General features: G+C 37.0%; 3 protein-coding genes across 3 annotated transcripts in view; 2 read left to right on the top strand and 1 right to left on the bottom strand.

Annotated features, from left to right (window-relative positions):
- The window catches only part of LOC120625980 (protein CBFA2T3), a 42,418-nt gene extending 40,489 nt beyond the window's left edge, over window positions 1–1,929 (top strand). Inside the window, exons 10-11 of the mRNA XM_039893265.1 lie at window positions 158–265; window positions 1,549–1,929. Of these exons, the coding sequence (XP_039749199.1) occupies window positions 158–265; window positions 1,549–1,869 (429 nt within the window). The 3' untranslated portion in view covers window positions 1,870–1,929. The remainder of the gene's footprint in view (window positions 1–157; window positions 266–1,548) is intronic.
- A 12,134-nt stretch (window positions 1,930–14,063) lies between these two features.
- On the top strand, window positions 14,064–18,366 carry LOC120623706. The gene is made up of 3 exons (XM_039889889.1): window positions 14,064–14,155; window positions 15,999–16,146; window positions 17,693–18,366. The coding sequence occupies exons 1-3, from the start codon at window positions 14,144–14,146 to the stop codon at window positions 17,821–17,823; spliced, it is 291 nt and encodes a 96-aa protein (XP_039745823.1). The 5' UTR covers window positions 14,064–14,143; the 3' UTR covers window positions 17,824–18,366.
- LOC120623699 (nucleolar protein 9) lies at window positions 18,360–25,676 on the bottom strand. The gene is made up of 8 exons (XM_039889877.1): window positions 25,387–25,676; window positions 24,321–24,903; window positions 23,704–23,982; window positions 23,404–23,557; window positions 22,150–22,278; window positions 20,704–20,862; window positions 19,360–19,515; window positions 18,360–18,612 (listed from the first exon to the last, which is right to left on the bottom strand). The coding sequence occupies exons 1-8, from the start codon at window positions 25,583–25,585 to the stop codon at window positions 18,376–18,378; spliced, it is 1,896 nt and encodes a 631-aa protein (XP_039745811.1). The 5' UTR covers window positions 25,586–25,676; the 3' UTR covers window positions 18,360–18,375.
- Between the last annotated feature and the right edge of the window lie 2,220 nt (window positions 25,677–27,896).

The following is a 27,896-nucleotide window of genomic DNA, read 5'->3' as shown; positions in this document are numbered from 1 at the left end:
TGCTCATCACACAAACATTTACAGTAGTGGGAATCGAACCCACGGCCTTGGGCTCAGAAAGCAGGGTCGCTGCAAACTGCGCCAATCGGCCGTCTTAGAGAGTAGAAGTCGCGAGGTCCGCTAGTTATAAATAAACTAACTGAACTGTCCCTCACAGTGCTGCTGGAACTGCGGCCGCAAGGCGCAAGAGACGTGCTCGGGTTGCAACGCGGCGCGCTACTGCGGGGCCTTCTGCCAGCACAAAGACTGGGAGAACCACCACCAGGTAAGCATTCCCTGCCGTACTGCTGCTGGCCGCTGACCGCAGGAAAAATTCCCGAAGTGTTACCCGCAGTTTACCAGCACAAAGACTGAGATAACCACCACCAGGTGGGCATTCCCTCCCGTAGTGCTGCTGGCTGCTGACCGCAGGAAAAATTCCCGAAGTGTCACCCGCAGTTTACCAGCACAAAGACTGAGAGAACCACCACCAGGTGGGCATTCCCTCCCGTAGTGCTGCTAACTGCTGACCGCAGGAAAAATTCCCGAAGTGTCACCCGCAGTTTACCAGCACAAATAATAGGACACTTAGAGCGATACCTTAACATCAGGTTAACCAGTGTAACGGTTCTCGGTAAAGAGAGTTGAATAAAACAAAATAGAACGCGTCATCATAGAATTTATTAACGAAAACCTCAAGCTTAAGACACTTGTTTTTTTTCTATAATTAATATATATTATTATATTATAGACCATGCAAATAGCCCATCTGATGGTAAGTGGTAAACCATCGTCTATACAGAGCAACAATTGGATAGAAGCATGCGTTACTTTGCGGAGGTCAAAGATATATTATGAAAATTAAGCTTAATTTGCTATACTCCGCGAAAAACAGGAGAATCTGTATGGCGTAATTTATAATTTATTCCAGCGTCATACTCTGTACAATTATTCATTTTAAGGCAACATCTTCTGAGGATGCTCCGGTTTCGGAGCGAAACGTGCGAAGAGGGTACATTGCCGAAGATTTGTTTTGTGTGGAGAATAAGTATTAAAGAAATTATAACTACACCATACAGATTCTCCTGCTTTTTGTGGAGTAGAGCAAATTAAGCTTGCCAACGATTTTCATGAAATTTAGTATACAGGGGTTTCGGGGGCGATAAATCGATCTAGCTAGGATACATTTTTAGAAAATGTCATTTTATTCGTGTTTTATCGATGAATATATATATATAAATGGAATCTCGGATTCGGCTCCAACGATTTTCTTGAAATTTAGTATACATGGGGTTTCGGGGGCGATACATCGATCTAGCTAGGATTCATTTGTATTGTAATCTCGGAATCATTTATATTGGACAATTTTTTAACTCGACTCATTCGCGGACGAAGTCGCACGGGTCCAAAAGTTTTCATAATAGAGCAACAATGCGCAGGAAGCAACACTTGTTTGGATTGCAACGCAGCACCTACTCGCACAAAGATTGAAAGAACAACCACATAACTTTTGATTATGCCAATAATGACTCGGTACTTAGTTACTAAAATAATTACAAACTTTTGCAGGTATGCAGCGGCCGCGATCAGAAACCAACCGCCCTCTTGCGGACCTCACCCCCAACAACCAGTCAGCAGCAACCAACCCTCGCGAAACCGCTAACCCGCTCAACCACGCCGATAACAACCACCCAAACCCTCCCCGTAGCCACCAACACCGAGCGGCAAGACAACCGGCTGTCACTAACAACCCTGAACTCCGCCGAGAGGCTACTCACAACTAGTCTCACAACTCAAGAGAGAAGCTTAAGTTCAAGCTCTGAGAGGATCGCACTGGCAACTCTTTCCACGGCGCAGGGACTAATTGGAGGTATTGGGGGGAAAAAATGACGTCTCAATAAGGACTTTTTGGGTAACACCATCAAGTTTCCACGGAAGATTAGGAGATGAACTGCTTAAAGTGCATTTTGGAAGTGGTGTGAGTTAATTTTGTTTATTATAGAAAATAGCAGGAATATTGACTCAGCACATTGTAGTATAAGGATAGTAGCATTACTATTAATAATAGGATATCCTAGATCTGTGTAAATAATATAATGTAAAGTATATATACGTTTGTATGTGTGAGATTTTATTAATCAACGTTTATCCAGCGTCAAAAAAAGCCGGAGGTCTCGTCTTCGCTTGTCATGACGTAACTTAGACTTGTTAAACCTCTCTGTAGCCTTAGCACACCAGGGAATAAGTCCGGAGCAGCAATTTAAGGGGGCTTCAAATTCTCGATTGATAATTTTACCTTTTTCATAGAGTCTAGCATGTAGGAGCCTCATTCTATATTGGGTACATTTTTATTGTATAAAATTTTAATAAAAAAATTACCGTTAAATTTGACATTCACTGTATAAATAGTTTTTAAGATAACAATTCATTTTGTTATTATTATTTTATTTATTTATTATTTATTATTATCAAATAAAATAATAAAATCTGATGCTAGAGAATTAGCATGCGAGCGTCAGTTTATGATATACATGAGAAGTCCCGGTGCGTCCATAAAACGTTCTCCCGGTATATATAAATTTAATAATTTATCTCAAATGCTAAGCTTTATGGGTTCTCTCTTACGAAAAATAGTATCCTTCATCATTTACGGTTAAAATGCCTGATTATAACACCTAATTGGTATGTAGAAGGTATTAGTGTGTTATCTGTGCTGGTGTATACACACAGTATTAAAGCGAAGATAAAAATAAGCTGACCAATCAAGAGGCGCGCATATTTGAGAAAGACTTCTGATTGGTCGATCGCAGCAGCTCAGCTTAAATTGGCCTTCGCTTTAAAATAAAGACTAAGAAGTATTGATTAATTTGATCATTTTAAAATGTACATAATATAATTTTTGTTTTTATAAAATACCCATGTATTTATTTTTCTTTTAACATAATGGAGTAACATTGTATTATTTTGTGAATAAGTTATTTATTTAATTCAATGTAAATTATTTCTAGATTTAAATAGATATTTTAAATATATATATTATTAAATAGATAAGTTATAATATGTATTGTAGCTCGTAAATATGTATAATGTTTTAGTAACAAAATATTTAAATGTATTATCATTAAAAAAAAAATCACACACATTTGTCACATTATTAATGATAAATATTTTAATAAATTATTGTTATAGAATTCGAAAATAATTATACTATTGCATTTTCTTATTTTAATTAATAATCATAAAACAAAATAAGTAGAAACTTGCAAAGCACTTACGCACCAAAAATACGTCCAATCTGAAAACTAGAAGCCTAGTTATTATAGTAAATGGTGATTTCAGTTACTCTTTAATATCATGTAAATATATTTTGTGCCATGATGTAGGTGTTAGTATGTATAGCATTTAGTTCCTATACTACGTGATAGATAAAATATTAATATATACATTGTCGTAATTATGAAAGTTCCTTTGACTCACGGGAAATTCCATTGTATTTTACCAGGGAAGATTCGTTCCTGTCAAAGGCATTCATGAGCTCGTTCGCTTCGCACGTAAACTTGCGTTTCTTATGGCGGATACCGGATACGGCACACTTGAATGGTATTATTACAATATATACTTAAATAATATCACATACAAAATATATATAATAAATAATATCAAGCAAAATAGTTAAAAGAACAGCACAATTGTATATATGTAGATAAATTCAGAACAATACCCAATAATAATAGGTAGTCTTATCATTTTTAGTGATGTTAAAGCAAAGTTGAGAATTAAAAGCTCCAATAATCGCCTCTTTAACAAAACAAACGGGTAAGTATCATAATACGTTAAAGATAAAGAAGCGGTGATAGCGCATTAGGTAGGAGCTGGTCTTCACTTGGGGGCAGAGTTCAAATCCCAGCACGCACCTCTAACTTTTCTAAGTTATCTGCGTTCTAAGTAACTAAAATATCACTTGCTTCTACGGTGAAGGAAAACATCGTGAAGAAACCTGCATGCCTGAGAGTTCCACATAATGAGGACACCCGTGCTCTGTAGAGGGTCGGTAATGGCTTGATGTAATGATGATGAAAGATACAGAAGAAAATATTTTAAGGCATACTATGCATATCGCACAGGATTGTCTGTTGTCTACTTTAAAGTTTTTTACCTCAATAAAAATAAAATATTGATTATTATCTAAATACATTTTGATCAAATTAATATTATGTTTAATTAAGGTATTCTTCTAACGGTGTGCAATATTAAATTATAACTAATGATTGTAAATTTTCGAATTTAATAATTGTTAAGTAAAAGTTAAGTAACTATGTGTATATAATAGCAATGATAATATATTAAATAACTAACGAATTCATTCCGTACGTTGTATCTATGTCTAGTTCACGAAATATATTAAAAGTTAGAAAATGTATTTTGGCTGTTTTATTTCCTAAAATTCAAATCACTTAATTTAGGGGCCTTAAGGCTCTGAAGCGGTGATAGCGCAGTGGGTAGGAGCTCGACTTTACTTTCGGGGAGCCGAGTTCGAATCCCAGCACACACATTCAACTTTTCTAAGTTATGTGCGTTTTAAGTAGTTAAAAATATCACTTGCTTCGACGGTGAAGGAAAAATCGTGAGGTAACCTACATACATGCCTGAGATTTCTACATTATGTTCTCAAAGGTATGTGGAGTCCGCCAATCCGCACTTAGAGAAACCTGCATGCCTGAGAGATCTACATAATGTTCTCAAAGGTGTGTGGAGTCCACAAATGAGCACTGGGATAGTTATGTGCGCACCGTATTGGACTACGGCCTTAACCCTTTCTCATTGTGGGAGGGGGCCCGTGCTCTGTAGTGGACTGGTAATGAGTTGATGTGATGAGTGATTCAAATACGTATAATACATACATTATATAGTTGAAAAACACTGATAGTTTTAGAGTTTTCTATCGTAAAAAAAAAAAAAAACTATTTTGCGCTTACATTGCAAATCAAAATAATGTAATACTATAAAATAATGTAATGCTAAACAAATCCCACAGAAAGTTTTGTGAAATGTCATAGGGTAATGAAATGTAGCATGGTGGGTGTAAAGCGACCTTTCGAATTCCTCCCTTTTTGTTTTTTTTTCGGGGGGAAATTCTTATGGATACCACCGTAACGTCCCGTACCTCCCCGTGGGAGGCACGGTGGTTATGTCGGTCTAGTACCCGCTAAAACCTCACGGTGTTCCAACAAGTCCTGGTCCTGGCCTGGTGGCAGGGCCACGGGAACGCTTTCGCACAAAACCGCGACAGCGCAACGGTGTGCGCTGTGAATTAAAGAAGGAGTCGAACCCGTCCCAGGTTCGATTCCCGGCAGGGGCAAATTGGGAATTTATAATTTCTAAATTTTCTCTGGTCTGGTGGGAGGGTTGGCCGTGGCTAGTTACCCTACAGACAAAGACGTGCCGCTAAGCGATTTAGTGTTCCGGTGCGATGTCACGTAGAAACCGATTACAGATATGACGACCATACTCCCTAACAGGTTAGCCCGTTACCATTTTAGACTGCATCAACACTTCCCACCAGGTGAGATTGCAGTCAAAAAAAAATTCAATGATCAACACAAAATGCATATATGTCTTTTATTCATGTTACTTGTACTGAGTTTGAGGTAGTTTAAATCTGTCATCTAAATTCTTGTATTTTAAATGCATTAAGTACCAGTGCATGCTGTGACTACTGATAAGTGAATTTACTTATATCTAATCAGTAACCTTAGGCTAGCTTTATCCATAACTGTAATACATGTAATTTTGTTGATAGTCCTAATGAAAATAAATAAAATAAAATAAATAAATGATGAAACAACCTGTGCCAGCCAAAGGTATCTTTTACATTATTAGTGTTATAATTTACATTACTAGTGGTCGTCGCCTAGTGGTCGAAATTCAATCATAAAAAATTTGAAAATTATTAAAATTCCGCTGTCAAAGATTATACTTCTATAATGCCTGATTCGGCCAAGACTACATTGTTACTTGTCTCTCACTACTGAAAAAGACTGGGTATTATAATATGCGTGTGTGTGAAATACATGGTAGCGTATGTTGTTTTATTGATTTAATGTATTTTCATACATAATTAAAAAAAAACCTGTGCAATTTATTCCAACACGGCAGAAGTGTAACTTCTGAAAAGTAGCCTACGAGAGATTGAGGTGGATGTAGAGTATCAGAACTATTAGGATAAATGTAAGGTTTATTATTTATTTTCCATGGTAACTAGAATAGGTTAAAAAAATCAATTATATTGTATGTATTATTTTTATCTCAGTCTGTCTGTCATTTAAGTGATGTGTCTCAATGAACTTATTTTTTGGTTTCATCCAGTTTGAAATCGCAACGACTAACAAGAACGAGCTTTCTACACTCCTACACAATTTACGGTTTGTTGCTTTACGTATTAATGTATAGATACTCTTTACTTTTCTATTTTTGATTGTATAATTTGTAACTATGTAATTCGCTAATACAGCCACGTTTTTGTAAGAAAAGAGATTTTAGTACATTTGGGTATACAAAGGATTTTCGACAAGTGCATTGGCTCAAAACGTTAGCGTGTCGCCGCACGTCACCTGTCACGGATCACATCATGTCACACAGAGAAGTGTCACAAAGGGCTTTCAAAGTCGGCGCAGTTGTTGGTTGTCATGTCACATGTCCACTCTCGGTCCACATGAAATTAAATTTTATACGGCCACCAAGCAGTTGCGTCTATGCGGACATACTTTTTTTTAATCTTTCACGTCTTTTGTTTGCAGTGTAAATTTGAAACTAAATAAAAATTATTAATATTTCTAAACGCAAATTAATTCAATTATTATTCTACTATTAATTTAACCGACCACGTTGCTCCAATACTGGTTGATGTATGCCCACAATATTGAACGTCTAAAAATATAAGTAATAGTGAAGAGCTATTTGTAACAGAGCTCGTTCTAGAAAGTACTACCACCATGCTTATTTCTGCCGCTAAGCAGCATTGTTGCGGTGCTGCGTTCCGGTCCGAAGGGTGTCATCAGCTGAATGAGGCTTAACATATAAACAGCCGACTTACAAGAAATGGTCATAAATTAATGTAATCTGCGTATCGTCTGCGAAAGGTATAGAAGTCATTTGTGGGATTGAGTATACGCTTTTATAATATGATTCCTAAGGTAATTTTGGACCTAACAATGATAAGTTTAAAGAATGTATTAAAGCACATTTATTACAGCGAGGTTAATATACAAGTGATGAATTTCATAATGTCAAGTTTGCTTGGAAGCATCAAAAATATTAAAATATTAAAATGTAAAATGTAAATAGTTGATGTTGAAAAAGAGCAACTGCTAAGTTTCTTGCCGGCTTCTTCTCGGTAGAATCTGCCTTCCGAACCGGTGGTAGAGTCACTACTAACAGACAGACTTGATGTTTCAAAAGTGCTTACATTAGGCCTACTTGATATAAAAGAATTTTGAGCACCTACGCCTCAGATTGACGGACACAGGGTGGCACGTTGAAGGACATGTTCCTAGCATGCCCTGTCAACTGTTGCCCTGTTTATAAGCGACGGTCTTTCACCTCCCATCAAGTGTATCAGTTATAAAAAGAGACACTTTCTCACATTTTCATGCCGCATGGTCACTCCAGCACGTCGCAAGCAGACCGCCACACTCGAAGTAAAGCTACGCTCTCACCGGCCGTTTTAATCACATGTCAACTCTACGCCGATGCCGAGCACATCCCGAATGTGAAATTAGAAAACATTCCAATTTTCGACTTCGAGTGACAGATTAATTAAATGTCCTGCGAATTGATGGTAAGCGATAGTCTGAGCACAGTTCGTACTCTAGATGCCACATAACAGATAATCTGTAACTCGAGGCTTCGTTTTTATATGGAACATGGGATGGTTGGGTCAGTTTTTGTAAAACAATATTTTTTACATTAGAAGTAAGAATAAACTTACAGTGCAATATAATAGGTTACATAAAATTCATAATTTGGTTAAAGGATATTGCATACAGTTTTACAATAAACTACCCATTGACATCTTGGAGATGCCTCTTAAAATGTTCAAAGTTTGTATTAAACGTAAGCTTATAGAAAAGCCCTATTATAGTATAAAGAACTAAGCAATCTTAGGTCAAGGTGTGAATTACTGCTCTAACTCGGATGCTCTTCTAATAATTTTAAATGGCAATGTGACATGGTGATAACAATAAAATCCGGCTAAGTTTGTTGTGGGATTCTTCTTAGACCAGGACGCGTTTGGAACCCTCGTGGCTTTAATTAAGTTTACGATTATGGTTATCGCCATCCTCCCACTAACATGGACACATTTTTCATGTAATGTACGTAACTAAAGTGCCATTTATAGGCCTACTTGATTAAAGATACTTTTGACTGTGACTTTAATGCCATATAGGGGGATATCCTCCTGTGGCGGACCCCAAAGATTTTCAGTTAATAAAATCAAAAGTATTGCGAAAAGTATGACGTTGTTTTTTAATTAATAAAGTCAATACAAGGATGGAAAAGAATGTTTGCTTAAATAAACGATATAAATTAACAAAAATGCAACTTCTGTATAATTATATTTAGAAACCAAGATCAAACTTGGATGAAAAGAATTGCAACCTCCGGAAGTGGCATCTAGTACCGGACATACGTCATTTGAAATCCCTAGCACCCGTCCTTTCAATATATCCGGGATCTTAAATAATCCAGGTAGGCATCTGAAAATCCAGGAATGTCAGGACGTTACGGGACTTCCCCCTACTCTTTATTGATCGTTAAAATGTAAATTTTAGTGCTCAATCTAACTACTTAGAATGACTTTCTTTCTGACACACGGATTTGATCGAATGCGGGCACATGCATGGGCCACGATGGATCAGAGGTAATTAGCAAATACACACAAAATCCTTGAATTATCTTTGTAATTTATAACATTTTAGTTACTTAAGAGTAATTTATATTTTTAGATGTTTCGTGCAATATTTGTACAAACCTTCGACTATTATTTTAGGTCTATTTTGCAGCAATCGTAGCAATTTAATCTTTACAATGTTGACTAAATTTTATAAACAGAAAAAAGAGGTATTTCGGCCTGTAAGCCGGTGGAAAAGTCAAAACATCAAAAACATAGGGAATTCAGATCCTCCGCCATTTTGAATGAATAAACAAAAACATTAAAAGTTAAGCAATCCTGTCACAAAATCGGACGCGTCTTCGTATCTTTGTAAAGTTACCGTCAAACGTGACGTATGACTCGCTTTGTCCCGCCAACATGGCCGCCAGCGACGCTGTCACTGGATCGGATATTTCAAACATTTGGTTACCTCCTTTCATCTGGCAACAACGTCTGTGCTACCCTCTTCTTCGGAAGATTTACTCGTTTTGACTTTACATTAACCCGAAATAAAGTATTACTTTCCTTTATATTAATACTAGCTAAGTCCCGGGGCTTCACCCGCGTACGTTTAGATTCCGCCTAAGAAAGTACCAGCTATGTATATACCTATCAAGTTTTATCGCAATTGGTTAATTCATCAATAATTGATGACTTCAATGGCGCATCGTTCAGCGCTGTGGTTTTAACTGGAAGGTTAGAAATTTCTAAATTTTCTCTGGTCTGGGAGGCTTCGGCCGTGGCTAGTGCCAAACAACCAGTTCCGGTACGTTATCGCGTAAAAACCGATAAGGAATATGGGTTTTGTATAACTGCCATAGCCCTAACAGGCTAGCCCGTTACCATCTTGGATTGCATCATCACTTACAATCAGGTGAGATTGCAGTCAAGGGCTTACTCGTAGTGGAATAAAAAAATAAAAAATTATGAGACTCGCAGTTTACTCCAACTCCGACGAGCTCTGTCCACTCGCACTGTCGCGTCCGATTGGTCAATTAATTCATAGTCCGAATTTGAAAACCTACTCTTAGCTTGATGTCGGTTTAGTAATACGGAGGATGTTATCGGATGAATCGGATGTGATAATAGCATAGTGGTTACAGTGGCGTGCACTGGGTTTCTTACCAGGGTAAACATACAGCAGGAATAGCATAAATGGCAAAAATCCTCCTCCTACAAGAGTTATATATTAATTTTAGGGTAAGCAGTTCTTTTGTGCATGTATGAAGTGCACGCGACTGAGTGGTTAGAACTTCGTTTCACTTACGGGGGCCAAGTTCTAATGCCGACACGCTGCACGCACCTCTACATTTTTAAAGTTTAATGCGTTGTAAGCATTTAAAATATCACTTGGTGTAACGGTGAAGCAAAAAATCGTGAGGAATCCTGCATGCCTGAGAATTCTCCATGACATGAAGGCATGTTAAGTCCACCAATCCGCACTTAGCGTGGTGGACCACGTTCTAAGCTCTTCTCATTCTGAGAGAAGACCCGTGCCCTGTGGTGAGCCAAAATCCCAATTTTATATGATAATGATGAGCTAGAGACAGGTTCTAAAGTATGGGTCAATGCATAGACCGAACTTAAAAACCTGCTCTTAGCACCATGTCGGTTTAATAATATGAACCTAAATATTAAGATCTTATCAGATTGCGTTGACGTCTAACAACCGTTTGTAACGTTAACTCAGCGTGACACGTGCCACGCTTTGTACACCCAACATGGCCGCGAGCGGTCCCGCGACTGATGAAGCGTCTGTTTACAGATACAAATAAAGGCGATGGCCGACTGGCGCTGTGGGCAGCGACCCTGCTTTCTGAGTCCAAGGCCGTGGGTTAGATGGGAATCTAACTCTCTTCTCTCAACTGGAAAATGTTTGTGTGATGAACATGATTTTTTTTCAGTGGCTGTGTATACGTATATTATAAGTATTTCTGTATATTAATCATAAAAATATTCATCAGTCATATACCCATAACAAAAGCTACGCTTACTTTGGGACTATATCGCGATGTGTGTATTGTCGTAGTATATTAATAAAAAAAAAAAAGAAAATAAATACCATATTTAACTTATAATATTTATAACAATTTTCAACCCATATCCCATATCGTTTGTTTGGAGGAAACTTACTGTTTATCGGGATAGAAATTATCCTATATGTTGACCCGGAATATAAGCTACAACTACACCAAATATTATTTGAATCCGTTCAGTAGTTTCCACGTGATGCCCGGACAGACAGACAGAAAGACAGGTCATAGTAGTGATAAGTGGTTGTCTTCTCTATGACTATAGCTCAATGGTTGTTAACAGCACAGTGACTCAAATAGTGGATATACCTACATCATAAGTAAAGACTCAATGCACAAACTGTAAGTGAATGACGAATTGTTTGGATTTAAAGACAGTCATTGTATTTCTTGAAATACCTTGGAAAAAAGTACTTACGTGCATTGTTAACAGTGTTCAAAAAATGATATGTTTATTTCTGTGGTTTTAGAATAGTGCGTGCTGCCAGTGATAGATTCTTATATCTGTGACTTTTTAAGCAGTTTTATAAACAGTACCACCGTATAAACAGAGCAACACGACACAGGGCATGCTAGAAGCACGTGGGGGCATGCAAGCAGTGGCGTGCATAGAGGGTATGCACAGGGTATGTATGATATAAAATGAAGAAAATCTCCGTTATAAATACTTAAGGAAAGACTTATTATAACTCTTACAATGCCTATCCTTAAGTTTTTTATAACTCTTAAGTACGTGAAGTTTTCTTCATTTTGTATCGTCTGTATACCCTGTGCATACCCTGTGCATACCCTGTGCATACGCTGTGCATACCCTCTATGCACGCCACTAGGTAGTAGTTACCTACGTGACCTGACCTAATGTTTTTAAAATTCATAAAATTATTTACCTAATTAAAAAAAAAGGCTGCGCCCAAACTAGGTGTACATACATTACATTATATAAATAGATTTAACGTATGTAACGTATTTACACGTTTTATATTGATAAAAATATTCATCAGCTATCTTAGTACCCATAACACAAATTACGCTTACTTTGGGGCTAGATGGCGATATGTGTATTGTCGTAGTATATTTATTTTCATGTATTTTATCGCGTACATTCTCAAGATCTACAAGTAGAAAAAGTAGGAGTTCCTGTAGAGAAGATCTACATGTAATAACAATTATTATCGGCGAGGGAAAACCAGCCAACCCAGTTGTTATCAAACATGGCCGTTTATTGAAATGACATCATTTTGGTGGATTGTTTATGTTTTGTTAATAGGTACCAGTTATTAATAAATTAATAATAGGTATTTAATTGTGATTGTAGTAACTTGTAAACTTTAATAGTACCTAATCAGCAGCCAAAGATGTATTCCTTTTTGATCTCTTTTAACCACGTCGAAAATGTAAAAGATGAAGGATAACATCGTGAGGAAACCTACATGCCTGAGAGATCCCCGTTACGTTTTCAAATGGGTATGAAGTCCACTGGGTCCATCCGGGTGTTGCTCCATGCACCCAGGAAAGCCTAACGTAACTCGCCACGGGGGTCTGCCGGTACCCTGGCGAGGTACGCACTAGTTTCTGAACATCCCATCAGCCACAATTCCCTTTCCGTTGCGCTGGTGCTTGGGATTCGGGGAAGTTTTTTATAGAGCTTTCCTTTCTCGAAGTCTGGCCCGTTAAGGCAAAACAATCGGTTCCACTAGAAGCCACAAGACATGTTCGCGACACTCCACATCAGGATTACGACAATAAGTTATTATTTTTTTTTACACTTTTGCCCGCTCGGCTTCAGTGTAATTCAAATTCAAATCCAAATTCAAATTTATTTATTTCAAGTAGGCCTACTTTATGAGCACTTTTGAAACGTCAAGTATGTATTTTTGTAGTGACTCTACCACCGGTTCGGAAAGCAGATTCTACTGAGAAGAGCCGGCAAGAAACTCAGTAGTTGCTCTTTTCCAACAGCAACACTTACCATCAATTTTTTATCTTGCGGGAGATGAGAGTGAGGCTGGCTGCTTCCAATCTACCGTGTCATCGAGGAATTCATTAAATGTATAGGAACCTCGCTGTACTAAATGCGTTTTTACACATTTTTTAAATCTATACATTGGTAGGTCAAGAATTTCTTTGGGAATCAATCATGTTATAAAAGCGTAAACTCAACCACACGAAGGAGTTCTGCACCATTCGCAGACGAAATGCAGATATCACTAATTTATGTCCGTTTCTGGTGACTCGATTGTTCATTCAAGCCCATTCTTGTTCTACTATAGTATCCTGTACTGATCAAAGGAACACCCAGAAAACTTCTTCAGATCTTCATTAAAATTAGAAAATACATGTCTGATAGTATATACACTTTCAAGTAATGAATTTTTTTTTAAATCTATTCAAATTTAACGGAACTACGAAGTAAAATAGATAAATATTTTCATCCCATTTCCCGGAGGAAACTTATTGTTTATCGGGATAAAAAGTATCCTATATGTTGACCCGGTATATCAGCTACCACTATACTAAATTTTATTTAAATCCATTCCGTAGTTTTCACGTGATGCCCGGACAGACAGACAGACAAAAATTAAATAAAAATCTGTTTTGGACTCAGTATCGATTAAAAAGCATCCCCCGGTAAAAAAATTCAAAATATATTAAATGTACAGAAATCTTCCAGTTACAGTTTTATTATAAGTAGGAGTAGGGTATTAGATCATACGATTTGTTCTATAGTTTGATATCATTTTTTTCTAGAAACAATGATGATAAGTAATGTTTTAAACTTTATGGGAATGGATATTTAATAAACAAATTTTCGAAGTGGGAAATGGAATTTTTAAATATTGTAGACGAACGAGCAAGAAAGGCAGAACGATCATACAGATCATGCAAAGAAAACATGGTTTAAGTCCCCATACGCGGGAAGCTGCGCAAAACGGTAAGAATATTGTTCTTTTTTTAAATGGAGAATATAGCTTGTCACGTTCTTGTTAACTTTTTAAAAATTATAAAGTAGATACAGGTGCGTGCGATTTTATAAATTTCGAGCATCACACAGAACTTGTTCATTTGCCTACGCATACGGTATACCCACTTACGAGTATAAGTTCATAGTGGAACGGTATGTCGCGAAGTCAAGGCAGTCGTATTTAGGCTCGCATTTACAGTCACTGTTGTTGTTGAGAGTGAGTGCGACGTGGACAAGATGAAAACCTTTGTGAGTAAACAAATAGTTTTTTTTATGAAGAAGTAAAAACTTATAAAACCCTTAGCAAGTTCAACCCTTTCAGTGGAATAAAAAAGGGGTTTCCATTAAAATTGGACTGTATTTTTGTTGTGTATTTTAAGCGATATCTTCGACTATTGTAAACCGATTTTAATTGCTCATTTTAACGAGTATAGGATCGCTTAAATATCCCAGCGTCTATTTCAATCTATAAAAATAAACGGAAAAATCTGGGGACTTTTATTTAAATCATTTTTTCTACTTACTTTTTATTCCAATTTTTTTTGAATGATTCTCATTAATTTAGAAGTTACATAAATAAAGTGCCAGTGTCTTACTGACGATTGTGTTGCTTTCTTTAAAATCCCACGGGAACCGTTAGTTTAAAAAGCTAGCACGCAAGCTAATTGTTTATATTCGTTTCATGATCAAATCCGATTATAGCGATTCGAAAATCTAACCGTAATATACCTAAGATTAAGATCGCCTATTCGGTATTCGATGTTCTGAATAGGTAACCTAACCAATAGGTAAATTTGAGAGGCAGATAACTGCCAGTTTCTTATTTAATTCATTATTAGAATTTGAATTAATCATTCTCATTAATTTAGAAGTAAAGTCAGATTGTTTATCCTGGGAATAAGAGTACTGTAACCTATGTCCGTCTCTAGTATATCTATACATATCTACGAAAAATTCTCGACCGATCAAGAAATCAAACCTACGTCCATATATTCCGTAGTTGGCCTCGCAAACCAATAAACCGGAGATTCAGTTAAAAAATAACATGCATGGCATTATTATTAAGCGGTATTTATTAAAATGGCAATGGCTTATGCACGATTTCCTGTATCGCCTATTAATTTAACCTGGCCAACATTACGGAAAAGGTTAATTACTGATTACACACCTTTATTTGTTTACGATGACGAAGTCATGCAGTCTATATTATGATACCCTAGTAGTACCTATATGTGTGGATGTTTCATGATAAAGATAAATTTACCCGTCCGAGACCAGTTTATTGGAACCAATCCGAATGAGGGTCGGGTCGGGACGAAAATTGGGATATATAGGTTTTTTATTTTTTTTAATTTTCCGTATCGCCATGCCTCGGAGAGAGTCCCAGCTAACTATCACTAACTGGAGACAATCGTGGTTAAAGCCCACAGAGCCACAATGGAGCAGCGTGGTGGGTCTATGGTCTAAAACCGTCACTTCTACGACAGAGGAGGCCTGTACCTCTCCAGAGAGTTTTCAACTACGCGGGAGATGTTATAGTGAACAAGTATGTGCGCACACATAGGTGCCCTCTATATTAGGTACCTCTGACACGAACGTAACGATATCCGGCGCAGGAAGTACAGCTTAACGTGCTCTCCTAAGCACGGGGGTGAATCACCGCCATTTTCCCATTTCCGTGCTGGTACTAAGAATTTCTTGATAGAAATTATTAATAACTCATTTTCCCGATCCGGGGATCGAACGCAGGACCTCGTGACCCCCCTTAACCACTACACCAACGAGGTAGCTATTATCTCTTAAGTGTGATACCGCCAACCTGCATTGGAGAAGCGTGGTGTGCCAGTGCTCCTAAACCTCCTGAGGATTCTTCGGTATCGGAGCGAAACATGCGTACATTGCCCAAGAGATGTTTGATGTGGATACTCCACACCACAAGATTGAAGAAATTATAAATTACTCCATACAGATTCTCCTGCTTTTCGTGGAGTATAGCAAATTAAGCTTCATTTTCATAATAAAGGTTGGGGATGAATTATATTTATTTGTAAGTAGGTAGTAGTGATAATGTTTCGCCTGTTTCTATTTCCAGATTATACTCTTCACGATATTCTTGGTGTCGCTGATGGTGACGGCAACACCGATCGATCGCCACCACAAGGAGGCTGGCACCCCCCCTGCCGACCGGCATGTGCACCCACGGTTCCAACCGACTAAAGGTGGTCGGCCGGTTCACAAAGGTTAGGTTAAATGTATAAAATTTATTGAGGGGACCCCTGCCAGTGCCAGAAAGGTGCTCTGTCCTATATAAGAACCACGCCACCTATTTTCCATGATTAAGAGACTGGTTTTACCGGGGTCCCGTCCGCATTTATATCATTAAAATTTTATGAGCCCAAGGCCGTGAGTTCGATTCCTACTACTCGAAAATGTTTGTGTGATGAGCATTAATGTTTTTCAGTCTCTGGGTGTTTATATGTATATTCAGTATACTCAGAAAGCAGGGGCGCTGTAAACTGCGCCAATCGGCCGTCATAAAAGTATTCATCAGTCATCTTAGTTCCCATAACACAATCTAAGCTTACTTTGGGGCTAGGTGGCGGTATCGTTATATCGTCTGCGAAAGGTGCGGAACTCCGTTGTGAGGCTGACTATACGCTTTTATAACAAGATTCCCAAGGTAATTCTGGACCTACCAAATGAGTTAAAACACATTTATTACAGCGCGGTCACTATACAATTGATGAATTTCTTAATGATAAGGTAGGTTGGACGCAGCCAGCTCCGCTCTCAACTTACGCAAGATAGAAAAATGATTGTAAATGTTGATGATACTGAGTTTCTTGCCGGCTCTTCTCGCTAGAATCTGCTTTCACTACTTATTCTATCCGACGGTCCGATTGGTGCAGTGATTACAAAACTGGAAAATGTTTGTGATGAAAATTAATGTTTTTCGGTGCTGGGTGTTTATATATTATATATAAACGCCCAGACATATATTATATTATAGATATAATATATTATAAGTATTTATGCATATTATTCATAGAAATATTCATCACTCATCTACGCTTACTTTGGGGCTAGATGGCGATGTGTATTATCGTAGCATATTTATTTATTATTTATGTAATTGCCTTCTTACCAGCTCTGAAGTAGAAGCTGGTTTTCACTTACCAAAATTGGACAATGGATCCGTTACAATTCTCATTTCTGTTAGGTGTCAGAAATGCTGCAGAAATAAGCATATCGGTCAGTATCGGTTTTCTTTAATAAAGGTGCAAGCTATAATCGGTATTTAGTCAATATTGGTAGGTAGATAAACGGATTTATTCTATACTGCTGTCAAACGTCACTTTTCCATACAATAAATAAACAAAACTGACGTTTGAAAGCAGTGATTAAATAAATAAATAAATATAATACGACAATACACACATCGCCATCTAGCCCCAAAGTAAGCGTAGCTTGTGTTACAGGCACTAAAATGACTGATGAATATTTTTATGAATAATATACATAAATACTAATAATAAACATATAAACACCCAGACACTGAAAACATTTGCGTTCATCACACAAACATTTTCCAGTAGTGGGAATCGAACCCACGGCCTTGGACTCAGAAAGCAGGTTCGCTGCCCACTGCGCCAGTCGGCCGTCGTCAGATTGCAAGATTTACGCCTGTCACGAGATACGAAATCACCCTACGGGATTTTGTTGCTACTAGTTACTTACAGTTAGTACATTTGATATGCTTTTAAATTAAAGCCAAATGTATTCCAGATTACCCAACACCGGGGCCTCGCTTGAACGTGAGGAAGGGAGAGTACATCTGCGGCAACAGGGTCTGCAAGCTGAAACCAGGAGAAGTCCCCGAGGGCTGCAACGGGATGTGCCAATACCCTATCGCATAAGCTATACACACACATTAAGAAAGGTCTTACTAATAAACTGTCATAACTGTAAATGTGAAATAAAATGTAAATGGCATAACGTCAGAATAATAACACTGGCGGCGTCATTGAAATATCCGAGCGTGATAAAATACTGTATCTTTATGCCACGATTATTTATAAGATCCATCATCATAAACTCACTAAAGAGCACGGCTCTCCTCCCACAATGAGAAGGGGTGAAGGCCGTAGTCCACCACGCTGGCCCACGGATTGGTGGCCTCCACACACCTTTCAGATCAGTTTCCTCACCATATTTTCCTTCACCGTTGAAGCAAGTGATATTTTAATTACTCAAAACGAGCATAACTAAGAAAAGTATAATTTTTGTGTGACATTTTTTAAATATTCTGACATTTAACTACGTACATAAATAAATGTAGTCCGTTCACAATGAACTGTATAATGCGTGCATGAAAAATGGACTATACACACAATAGTTAACGCTTGGATCTTTAACTAGATGGCGCTTTAGAACTGTCAAATAAAACCACAGATACAATAGAAAAATCTTTATTCTTCATCAACTATCTTGCCCCTACTTTTCTCCCACTTTTTCTGAGATGTCTTAAAAGTGGCCACGTCCAGTTTGGTGGCGATGAGGCGTCCGTAGTTAGTGCTGTTTAACAAGTTGCTTTTGTCTGATAACTCTGTCATTATCTTGACCTTTTGCTCCAAAGATGCCACCTCGAAGATCTGCTCGAACGCTCGAGAACCGTGCTGGGATAGTGCCAGTTTCTGGTAGTAACCCTGAAACGTGGGATTACTGGTATTAGGACCTTTAGATAGTGGCGATCATAATATATCGATTACGTATGATAGAAGTAGGTGTTCATTCACAAAATTCCGTGATACAATGAACAAAGTTAATCTATGCTAATATTATTTTGAAGAGGATTGTTTTTTGTTTATTTGTACCCAATAGTCTCCGAAAGTACTGGATCGATTATAATCATTTCTTCGCGAAAAGAAAGCTACCACGAATTAACATAGGCTATAATTTATTTTCAAAAATATTAGAAATCCTTGAGAAAATTGCAGTAATCCAATATAGCAAAATTTTTCCTATAAAATTCATTGCTTCGCGTGCGCTTTGAAATCTATTGATGATACATAAAAATTATGTATTAATGTCCATCCATCCAAGAGTTTATCGGGTGTTGAAATAAATTATAGAGATACACTTTTAAAAAAGTTAAAAAAAACTGTAAAAAAAGATGAGGAAGTATGCCAGTATATCAGTATATCTTCACCTTGACAGGTATCTTCTGTTATGGTCCTGCAACTAGATCTGAGGAGGTGACCGGAACGCACTTTAAAAAAGTTCCTTTAAAAATAGGAACTTGCAAATATCTGTAGAACTACGGTTAACCACACATCTCCTTAATAAGCTGTTCGTACGGGATGCTTTAAAAACAAAAACAAACGCGGACGTAGTAACGTGCATCAGCTAGTTTTCAATAAGAAGCATGCCGATGACGTCATCTGAACACCTACCTTCAATTTCCAAATAAGCTTGTCCCTGGCCTTGACACCGACGAACTGGCCCTTGCAAAAGGAGTCCGCCACGTGACAGCCCTTCGTGTCACACAAGATGTACAGCAACTCGTCAGCTGACAGCTCCAGGAGGGATGACACCACTTTCGCTGGACGCTAAGAATGTAGAAATAGCAATATATAATCCAAGTTTTTTTCTTTTTCGCGTCTATGTTGTGTGTGTGTGCACGTGCGTGCGTGCGTGTTTGTGCCTTTACGTGTGCGTAGCACACACTGTGCGTGGCATCGTATTTTCAGAATTGATTTCAAATCCAAGATGGCCGCCCCCACAAAATGGCGAATTACATATTCTTTTCCACAACTCCCTGAATATGAGTATCAAATTTTTTTTTTTGACTAGCAGAATAATTTACACTAAATTGAAAGTCGGGGGTTTTATATTTCTATATTTTTATCCCAGGCTTACCTCGTTAACAAATTTCAATAAAGAATTCAATGTAATCTGATAGGCTGGTAAGTGAAGATGCAGTTTAAGTAATGGCAGTAATATTAAACCCAGTAGTAGTAGACCTTTTTTGGCAGCTACGTAAGAGCTTTGTGACGTGTAAACTAGCCATGGCAGAACGGCATGACCAGTCCTGTCCAGACCAACTTCAGAAAATGCATTTGGTTTATTTTGTACACACGCAAACATTACAATGTAACCTCAGTGGCACGCACTTCATAGTAGCCATAAATCACTGCCACTATTTGGATTTTGTTTACTCGTGATTGCACACCCTTAATTAACACAAAGGCGTTTGTTAGCAAAATAAAGATTTGATATGTTTTCGAATAATAAATATGTTTGAAGTTATACTTCTTTTGGCGCGTTAGGGAAAAACAAAGAGAGTAAATTTTTACAATGCGCGTGCACACCGTCACAAAAAACCGACACGCTGATGTTAGCTATACTCAACATTTTAGTTAATATGTATAAGTTGCATGTTCAAATAAAAAATATCCATTTCTTTGATTATGTACAAATATTTTTTTTGTTTTATTTAAATAAACTTTATTTAACTAGATAATGCGTTATAATAAAACTTTCAATGTATTAAATACCTTTCGTCTATTTTTAGTGTCTTATTGTCTGTCTACAAACGTAGAATAAGGCGAAAGAAAAAGTTTTTGAAAGATTTATATCTTGTTACGCCAAAGAAGTATTATACTTCTTTCACTCCAAAAAAAAACCATTTACAAATGACGGACTTCATGCTAAAGCATTTTCTACCAGCCAACGTTGGGACGTGCGAGAAAAACATAGTTCTCTGTAGGTTCACTCACTTATCAGTCTATAACTACCTGAAAGTCCAGCGTGGTCTGCAATATGACCGAACCGTGAATGTGTATGAAGTATTCCTTGTTGGTGACGTCAGCGCGCAGTGGCGCCATCTTTAAGCACTGCACTGCAAAGTGTTTCTGATTGTCCGCATCGGTGCAGTTGAGTGCCTTCTCCAAGTTCTAGAAAAGATTTATCAACATAATCGTCGATATAGACGGGCGATTGGCGCAGTGCTTTCACGGCCCTCTGAGTCCAAAGCCGTGAGTTTGATTCGCACAAATTTGTTTGTGTGATGAATTAGTCATAAATCAGTGACATCTGCATATCGTCTGCGGAAGGTACAGAAGTCATTTGTGGGATTGAGTATACGCTTTTATAATATGATTCCTAAGGTAATTTTGGACCTACCAATGCATAAGTTTAAAGAATATGTTAAAACACTTTTATTACAGCGAGGTAAATATACAATTGATGAATTTCTTAATGACAAGGTTGCTTGGCATCTGGCTCCGCTTTCATCTCTCACAAGATATAAAAATGAATGTTAAAATGTAAATTGTTGATGTTGGAAAAGAGCAACTGCTGAGTTTCTTGCCGGCTCTTCTCGGTAGAATCTGCCTTCCGGACCGGTGGTAGAGTCACTACAAACAGACAGACTTGACGTTTCAAAAGTGCATATATTAGGCCTACTTGAAATAAATTTATTTTGAATGAACATGGCTTTTCAGTGTCTGGGTTGTTATTACAAGTATTTATGTACCTAAATTATTCATTAAAAAATATGCATCAGTCATCTTAGTACCCGTAATAAAAGCTTATTTTGGGGCTAGATGTCGATGTGTGTATTGTCGTAGTATATTTTTTTTCATCGTCATCAACACATTACCAACCCTATAAACTATCTCTTTGGCAAAAATTCACATCAATCCGTTGCTCTGTTTCAGCGTTATTGATGGATAAACAAACGCACTTTAGCATTTATAATATTAAGTATGAATTTTATTATTTTTATTAGTGTTTTTACCTAAACTTGGAGAAATTATCAATTTTATAAATTCAAAATGCATATTTAATGTAATTCATATGCTAGATGGCGCTACAGTCACTATAAGACTGATGAATGAATGAATGAATGATTGAATGAAAGAATGAATGATTGATTGAATGAATGAATGAATGAATTAATATACTTTTATTGCACACCACAAAAAGTACATATAACAAAACAAGTAATCCAAATTGACGGCCTTATCGCTTTATGACTGATGTAAAAAAGCGTATACTAAACTCGGCACCGGCGATTGGAGAGCCGTAGCTTTCAAATCCTGTTACAGGTTCAAAGTATATTCATTCATTCATTCATCAGTCTTATAGCGACTGTAGCGCCATCTAGCATATGCATTATAATAAATAGTTTATATGCATTTAATAGCACGTAAAACTAAGGTAGGGGACGTCCATGGTACCTGTAAGAACTGCATCTGTTTGGTCTTGATCCGCAAGCACGCCTTGGCGACGGCCACCAATACGCCAGTGTTGCCGCAGGCCAGTATCGCGTCGTATTTGCTCGCCAACTCGTCAAACATTGGCTCAAACTGCGAGGCAAATAAAAATATTTACGTAGCCTGTAACATTTTTACTATTTCACAGTTTTCACAAGATGACCACTACGCCAGGGCTTCCCTTACTTGACATTTAATAGCACATACATGCTATTAAATGTCAAGTAAGGGAGGAATCCATGGACGTCAAGAAATCCTGGTCTAAAACCGTGTCCTATAATACACCTGGCATTGGTCATCTTCAGAAAACATACCATACAAAATGATAATTATCATCAATAATAAAGTGCTCAACCAGTATAATACAATGTACTATATAAAATTAAAATCCAAGATGGCGGCCTCTACAAAATGGCGGATAACTTAGGTTTATCAATCCCATCAACATGGGTATCAAATGAAAGGTCTCAACAAGTAGAATACAATTTACTATGCAAAATTGAAATCTAAGATGGCCGCCGCTACCAAATGGCTGCTAACAATTTTTTAATACTATCATGGGCTTCTACAATACATAAAATGCAGGGCAGCACTGTGGATCACGCAGTCGTATACTTAGGTGCGAAACTGTTTGAAGAAGGTCAAGCCTACGTGGCTCTTAGTAGAGTAAGATCTTTGCAGGGACTACGTATAGAGGAGTTGGAATGCAATAAACTAACGGGCAAGAAACATTGCAATGAATCATCAATAATGAAGCACTAAATGAATTAAACAGAATGCGAAATAAAAACTAAAAACTAGAAAATAAAAATTGGTAAAAAAACTTTTTAAGTTAAACGGTTTTATATTAAACATACATTGCAATGTTTAAGATAAATGTACTAAAAACCAAAATATAATAAAATAGTAGCACATTAAGTCGATAATTTGTAGACAATTGACGTGCCCCACGGTTTTATTTTAGTCTAGTCTAAGCATGTTTATAATTCCCACGACTGTATCTATTTTATTATTTTTTGGTTTTTAGTACATTTATCTTAAACATTGCAATGTATGTTTAACATAAAACCGTTTAACTTAAAAAGTTTTTTTACCAATTTTTATTATTGTACTCCAGTCTCTGTGTTTCTCTCTATTCGTCTTTTTTTTTCCTAACAGTGTAGGAAAAAAACGAAAGAGAAATAAAGAAGAGTTAAAATAAAATAAAATGAATAATACCTCTTCTTTTATGTGACAGTTGTCAATAAGCCTCTGGACAGTAAAGTTGAGCATTTTCCTCGTGGCCAGCTGCCCGAGGCGGTTGATGAAGCAGCGCGCATATATCTGCGTGTATGTCTTCTTCTTGGACACAAACAATGCTGCTTCCAGCAACCTGAAATAGATGCATTTGTAAAACCACTACATCTGATGATTGACAAGTAAAATAAGGTATAATAAATAAAATAAACCAAAAATATACATATACAATCATTATGTTAATTGTAGAATTTGGATAATGCTTAAGAGTTAAACTCTTACCTCACAGCAGATTCATTCTCAAAAACCGGAGGTAAACTACCCTCATTTTTCTTCTCTTCTTTTGATTCCTCAGAATCCACATCAATTTTGTCTTTCTTCTCATCGTCTCCCGTCGTCGGAACCCAATCGTCAGGGGCAAAGCTCTCATTTAAGAGTCTCTTAATCAAAGTCTTTGTTAGGTTTTTATCTGTATTTTTGACTGCGTACAATAAGACTTGTAATAATGCAGAAGTTATATTTTTATACGGCAGGTCTTTAAACTGAGGCCATGCTGACAACCTAGAAGAGTGGAATTTTAAAAGAAATTATTGTATTAATACTGTATTAACACTTAAAAAATTTTGTTCTTAAACACTTGCACTGACTGAGAGTGCAGCCACTTGACAGCAACTCGAGTTAGTTTGAAATTATACATGGCGATGAGCCAAAATAGACCTACAAAGACATACTGACTAATAAAACTGCTATACCCTTAACCGGTAAGCCTGTTATACCAATTTAGAATGCATCATCGCTTACTAGCAGGTGAGCTTGCTGTCAAGGGCTAACTTGTAAAGGAATAAAAAAAAAAGTTATAGAAAGTAGTGGCAAGGTTTAACTAGTTAAATTTAAAATACCTGTTTGCAAACTCCTTAACAATCTCTTTATATTCATCTGGCACAAATTTGTACTTCATTTCAGTGGCATGCGGTGGTATACTGAGATTACCTACTTTCTCTACAAACATGTTGACTTTTGGCTTCTCCCCTGGCAGCAATACAATACCGCTCAAACATTTTAAAGAACTACGCAATATATGATTAGCATACTGATCCCAAACAAAATCCTCCAAGTTATTTAATGCATATTTACATATCTTTAGTGTAAATTCATGGCATGATGTTATATGTTCATCTGTGTATTTGGATGAATCTTTTTTACGCCTCTTTTTCGGTACTTCATCATCTAGTTGATCAAGGATCTGTAAATGCTCAGTCGCTCTCTCACAGGACACCCGTAACATTGTTTCTATAATGTGACTGGTGAAGTTATCTGAACATAGGCGACGTAGATCTGGTGATAGTGTATCCATATAGCGCTCCAGATCTTCAGGTGAAGCATATGGTAGTAGGAGCTCAATCAGACGGCAGCCTAACTGATTCCCAACTATATTTAACTCTTCACCTTTGGTTCTTTCTAAAACATTGTTTACCAGGGCATCTGAAAATATATTTATAGCTTAAAATAATTATTATTAGCCTAGTAATGTCCCACTGCCAGATACAGGCCTCATGTCAGCAAAGAGATAGGCTAAGACCCACTCCTATGGTTTGGCGAGCTAATGTAATAAACACTGTTTTGCTAGTTAGGAACTGTAGGTAACTGGTAATATTAGCATGAAATTATAACTTGCAGCTGGTGTAGCCAGTTAAATTGTGGTGCTTAAAACTTATGGAACATGGTTGTAGTGGAAGTCACTGGCAGCGGTTTTGTTACCACTCTTGCATGATACTAGTTTGAGACCGGGATCAACCGTATGACTATGAATGGTGGCAAGATCCTGGTTAAAGACCGGGATCATACGATGAAGAATGTAGCATTAGTGACACTTACGTGTCTCCAAGAATTCATGTGATTTCATTCTTGTTTACATAAAAGGAGCCATCTTCATTATGATTTCGAGATGTACAGCGTTATACTAACGTCGTTCGTCTGGATCTTCAATTCCTTGCTTAATAGTTTCCAGAATTTTCACAAAATAATCAAACAGATCCTGGGGTATTTGTGTACCGCGTCCCATTTGGCCTTTTTTTGCATATTTCTTAGCACTTTTCAAGAAGTTTTTACGTTTTTTCCTTTGCTTTTTCTGTAACGGATTGTTATCTGTAGCTTCTTCGCCCATTTTTTATTTTAAAAAGTCACAATATACTTTAAAAATTTTAGGTTACTATATACCCTAACCATAGGTATTTAATATTACAGTCAACAAACAAGCATTGTCTTGACACTGACAGCTGCTGACATTTGACACAAGGTGTAGGAGTTGCAATATCAGTTCGATTAATCGACTACTGGAACTCAATGATTAAAATTAATTAAACGAAGCTTCAACTTAAAATGCACCTGTGTTTTCATCGAAATTGAAATCATTGGCTAAATTATTTGTATGACCAACCATGCATACCTTTCAAAAAGGCTTAGTTGTACGTGGGTATTGTGATTTGGATAGTTGATGTAATAAGAGTTATCTGAAGTTCGTATTGCTTTCTGATTGACTGTCACTATTCCATTTTATAATTATTGTATAGTAAGTTAGCTAATACGCAATTAAAATAATAGTACCACTAATAATGGCAAGACAACAATCATTTTATTGCTATAATCACAAGTTTTGCGATAAACTCACAGACGACGCAATAATTTTGTGCCCGCAAACATACTTTATGTAATTGTTTTTTTATTTACCTTTATAATTACAACAGGAGGGCGAAAGTTAAAGCTCACGAGTAATGATTAACAGAGGTTGCTTTTAATTTCTTTCGTGGGATGTTCGATCTTGGAAAATCAATGTTTCATAACACTATTTAATTTTTATTCTAATACTTAATAGTTAAATTCAACCATTTTATCTCATAAAAATATTATGCTATTAATTTAATAAAAGACATTTATATATCACTTGCTTTAAACGGTAAATGAAAACATCGTGAGGAAACTTGCCGGAGAGTTCTCCATATTGTTCTCAACGGCGTGTAAAATCCGCTCTTGGCCAGATTGGTAGACTAGGTACGACCTTCCCTTTCAATAGTATAGTTTAAGGACTAAAATATACTAGGGGCACATACAATATATATTGTATTAAGTAGATACCTACTGTTTACATATGTATATTTAAAACACTGACCATTTTTATATACCTATTGTCTAGAAGACAATAGTTACTTAAAAATAGCTTTGCAGTGAATAAAATGTTATGCAAATTACGGAGCACCATCCATTGTGTTTAAAAAATACTAACATTCTCTAACTCTCATATACAGGTGAAGCTCATAAAAGCGTGTTAACGCTTTTATGAGCTTCACCTGTATTGCTTTTTAAGATATTATCAAAGACAAAATGATAATCACTCTACTCATATCTGTCTATAAAATATTTATAACTATTGACACCATGCACCCCACGCTTTTTTTACAATAAAATATATTTTTTTATTCACACTATTATTAATTTAAATTTATTAAAATTTATTTTCTATTTTTTAGTTTTTTTTAAACTTGTATTTATTTTTATTAAGAATAACTACTACCAGTTGCATTTCCAATGAAATAGAAATATAACTATAGTTTTATGATTTACACTTGGGTAGGTAGTTTAAGTTTAATAGAAGATGCAGCGTAGACCTCAGGCACATTTAAACAGAACCATGGCGTAAAATAGAGAAAAACCTCTTCATAAAAGTGTAATACAAAAAAGGGTACGCAGTGCTTTTGGGAATGTACGAAGTTCTCGCCTCTGATGATGCGCTCCGGAAAACAAGAAGTAGTCTTTACGAGGTTCGGGTTTTTCATTTCCACTCCACTACTCTCGGTAATAAAAAAGTAGTTATTCAGAAATGGGTGCTCGTAGTCTAAACCCACCAGCCAGGTCAACATCATTATCAACAACCCATTACCGTCCCACTACTGGGCAAGGGTGTCCTCTCCGAATGAAAAGGGTTAAGGCCGGGGTTTAGGCCGTCACGCCTAGGCCATGGCATGTGCGGATTCATGGCAACGCCACGGCGCGCGCGGCGGCACTCACACGCCTTCGAGAATTCTCTGGATCAGAAATTGCATTATGGAGAACTCTCAGGCATATAGGTTCCCTCACGATGTTATCCTTCACCGTTAAAGCAAGTATTATTTTAGTTCCCACATAACTTAGAAATGTTAGAGGGGGAATTCGAACTCGGCCTCCCGAAATGAAGCCCATCCACTAGGCTATCACAGTGGCACCACCTATTTATACGTCTCTCAAGCCCCTCAGTGAATATTTGGTTCACTAAAATTGGTTCTGTACAATTGAGTCTCCCTAACTATTAAACAAGAATATAACGCGAACTAATAAAAGAGTAATAAAGAACTCTGAATGACACTTTATGGTATGATATTTTGCTTGTATTTATTTTAATTTTTTTCTATTTGTTTCGTAATAAAAGGTCATAACCATAATAT

This window comes from Pararge aegeria, chromosome 1 (genome assembly GCF_905163445.1).
Source record: "Pararge aegeria chromosome 1, ilParAegt1.1, whole genome shotgun sequence".
In the NCBI taxonomy this organism is placed as follows: domain Eukaryota; kingdom Metazoa; phylum Arthropoda; class Insecta; order Lepidoptera; family Nymphalidae; genus Pararge; species Pararge aegeria.
This window is presented reverse-complemented; position numbering and strand designations above follow the sequence as displayed.

Bases quoted from the DNA above. Each gene is read 5' to 3' on its own strand.
- LOC120623699 (XM_039889877.1), bottom strand. From the start codon at position 25,585: ATGGGCGAAGAAGCTACAGATAACAATCCGTTACAGAAAAAGCAAAGG. The intron at 23,983-24,320 runs GTATTTTAAATT...CCACTCTTCTAG, and splicing joins GTTAAGGAGTTTGCAAACAG to GTTGTCAGCATGGCCTCAGT. The intron at 23,558-23,703 runs GTAAGAGTTTAA...CATCTATTTCAG, and splicing joins GAGAATGAATCTGCTGTGAG to GTTGCTGGAAGCAGCATTGT.
- LOC120623706 (XM_039889889.1), top strand. The intron at 16,147-17,692 runs GTTAGGTTAAAT...AATGTATTCCAG, and splicing joins TGGTCGGCCGGTTCACAAAG to ATTACCCAACACCGGGGCCT.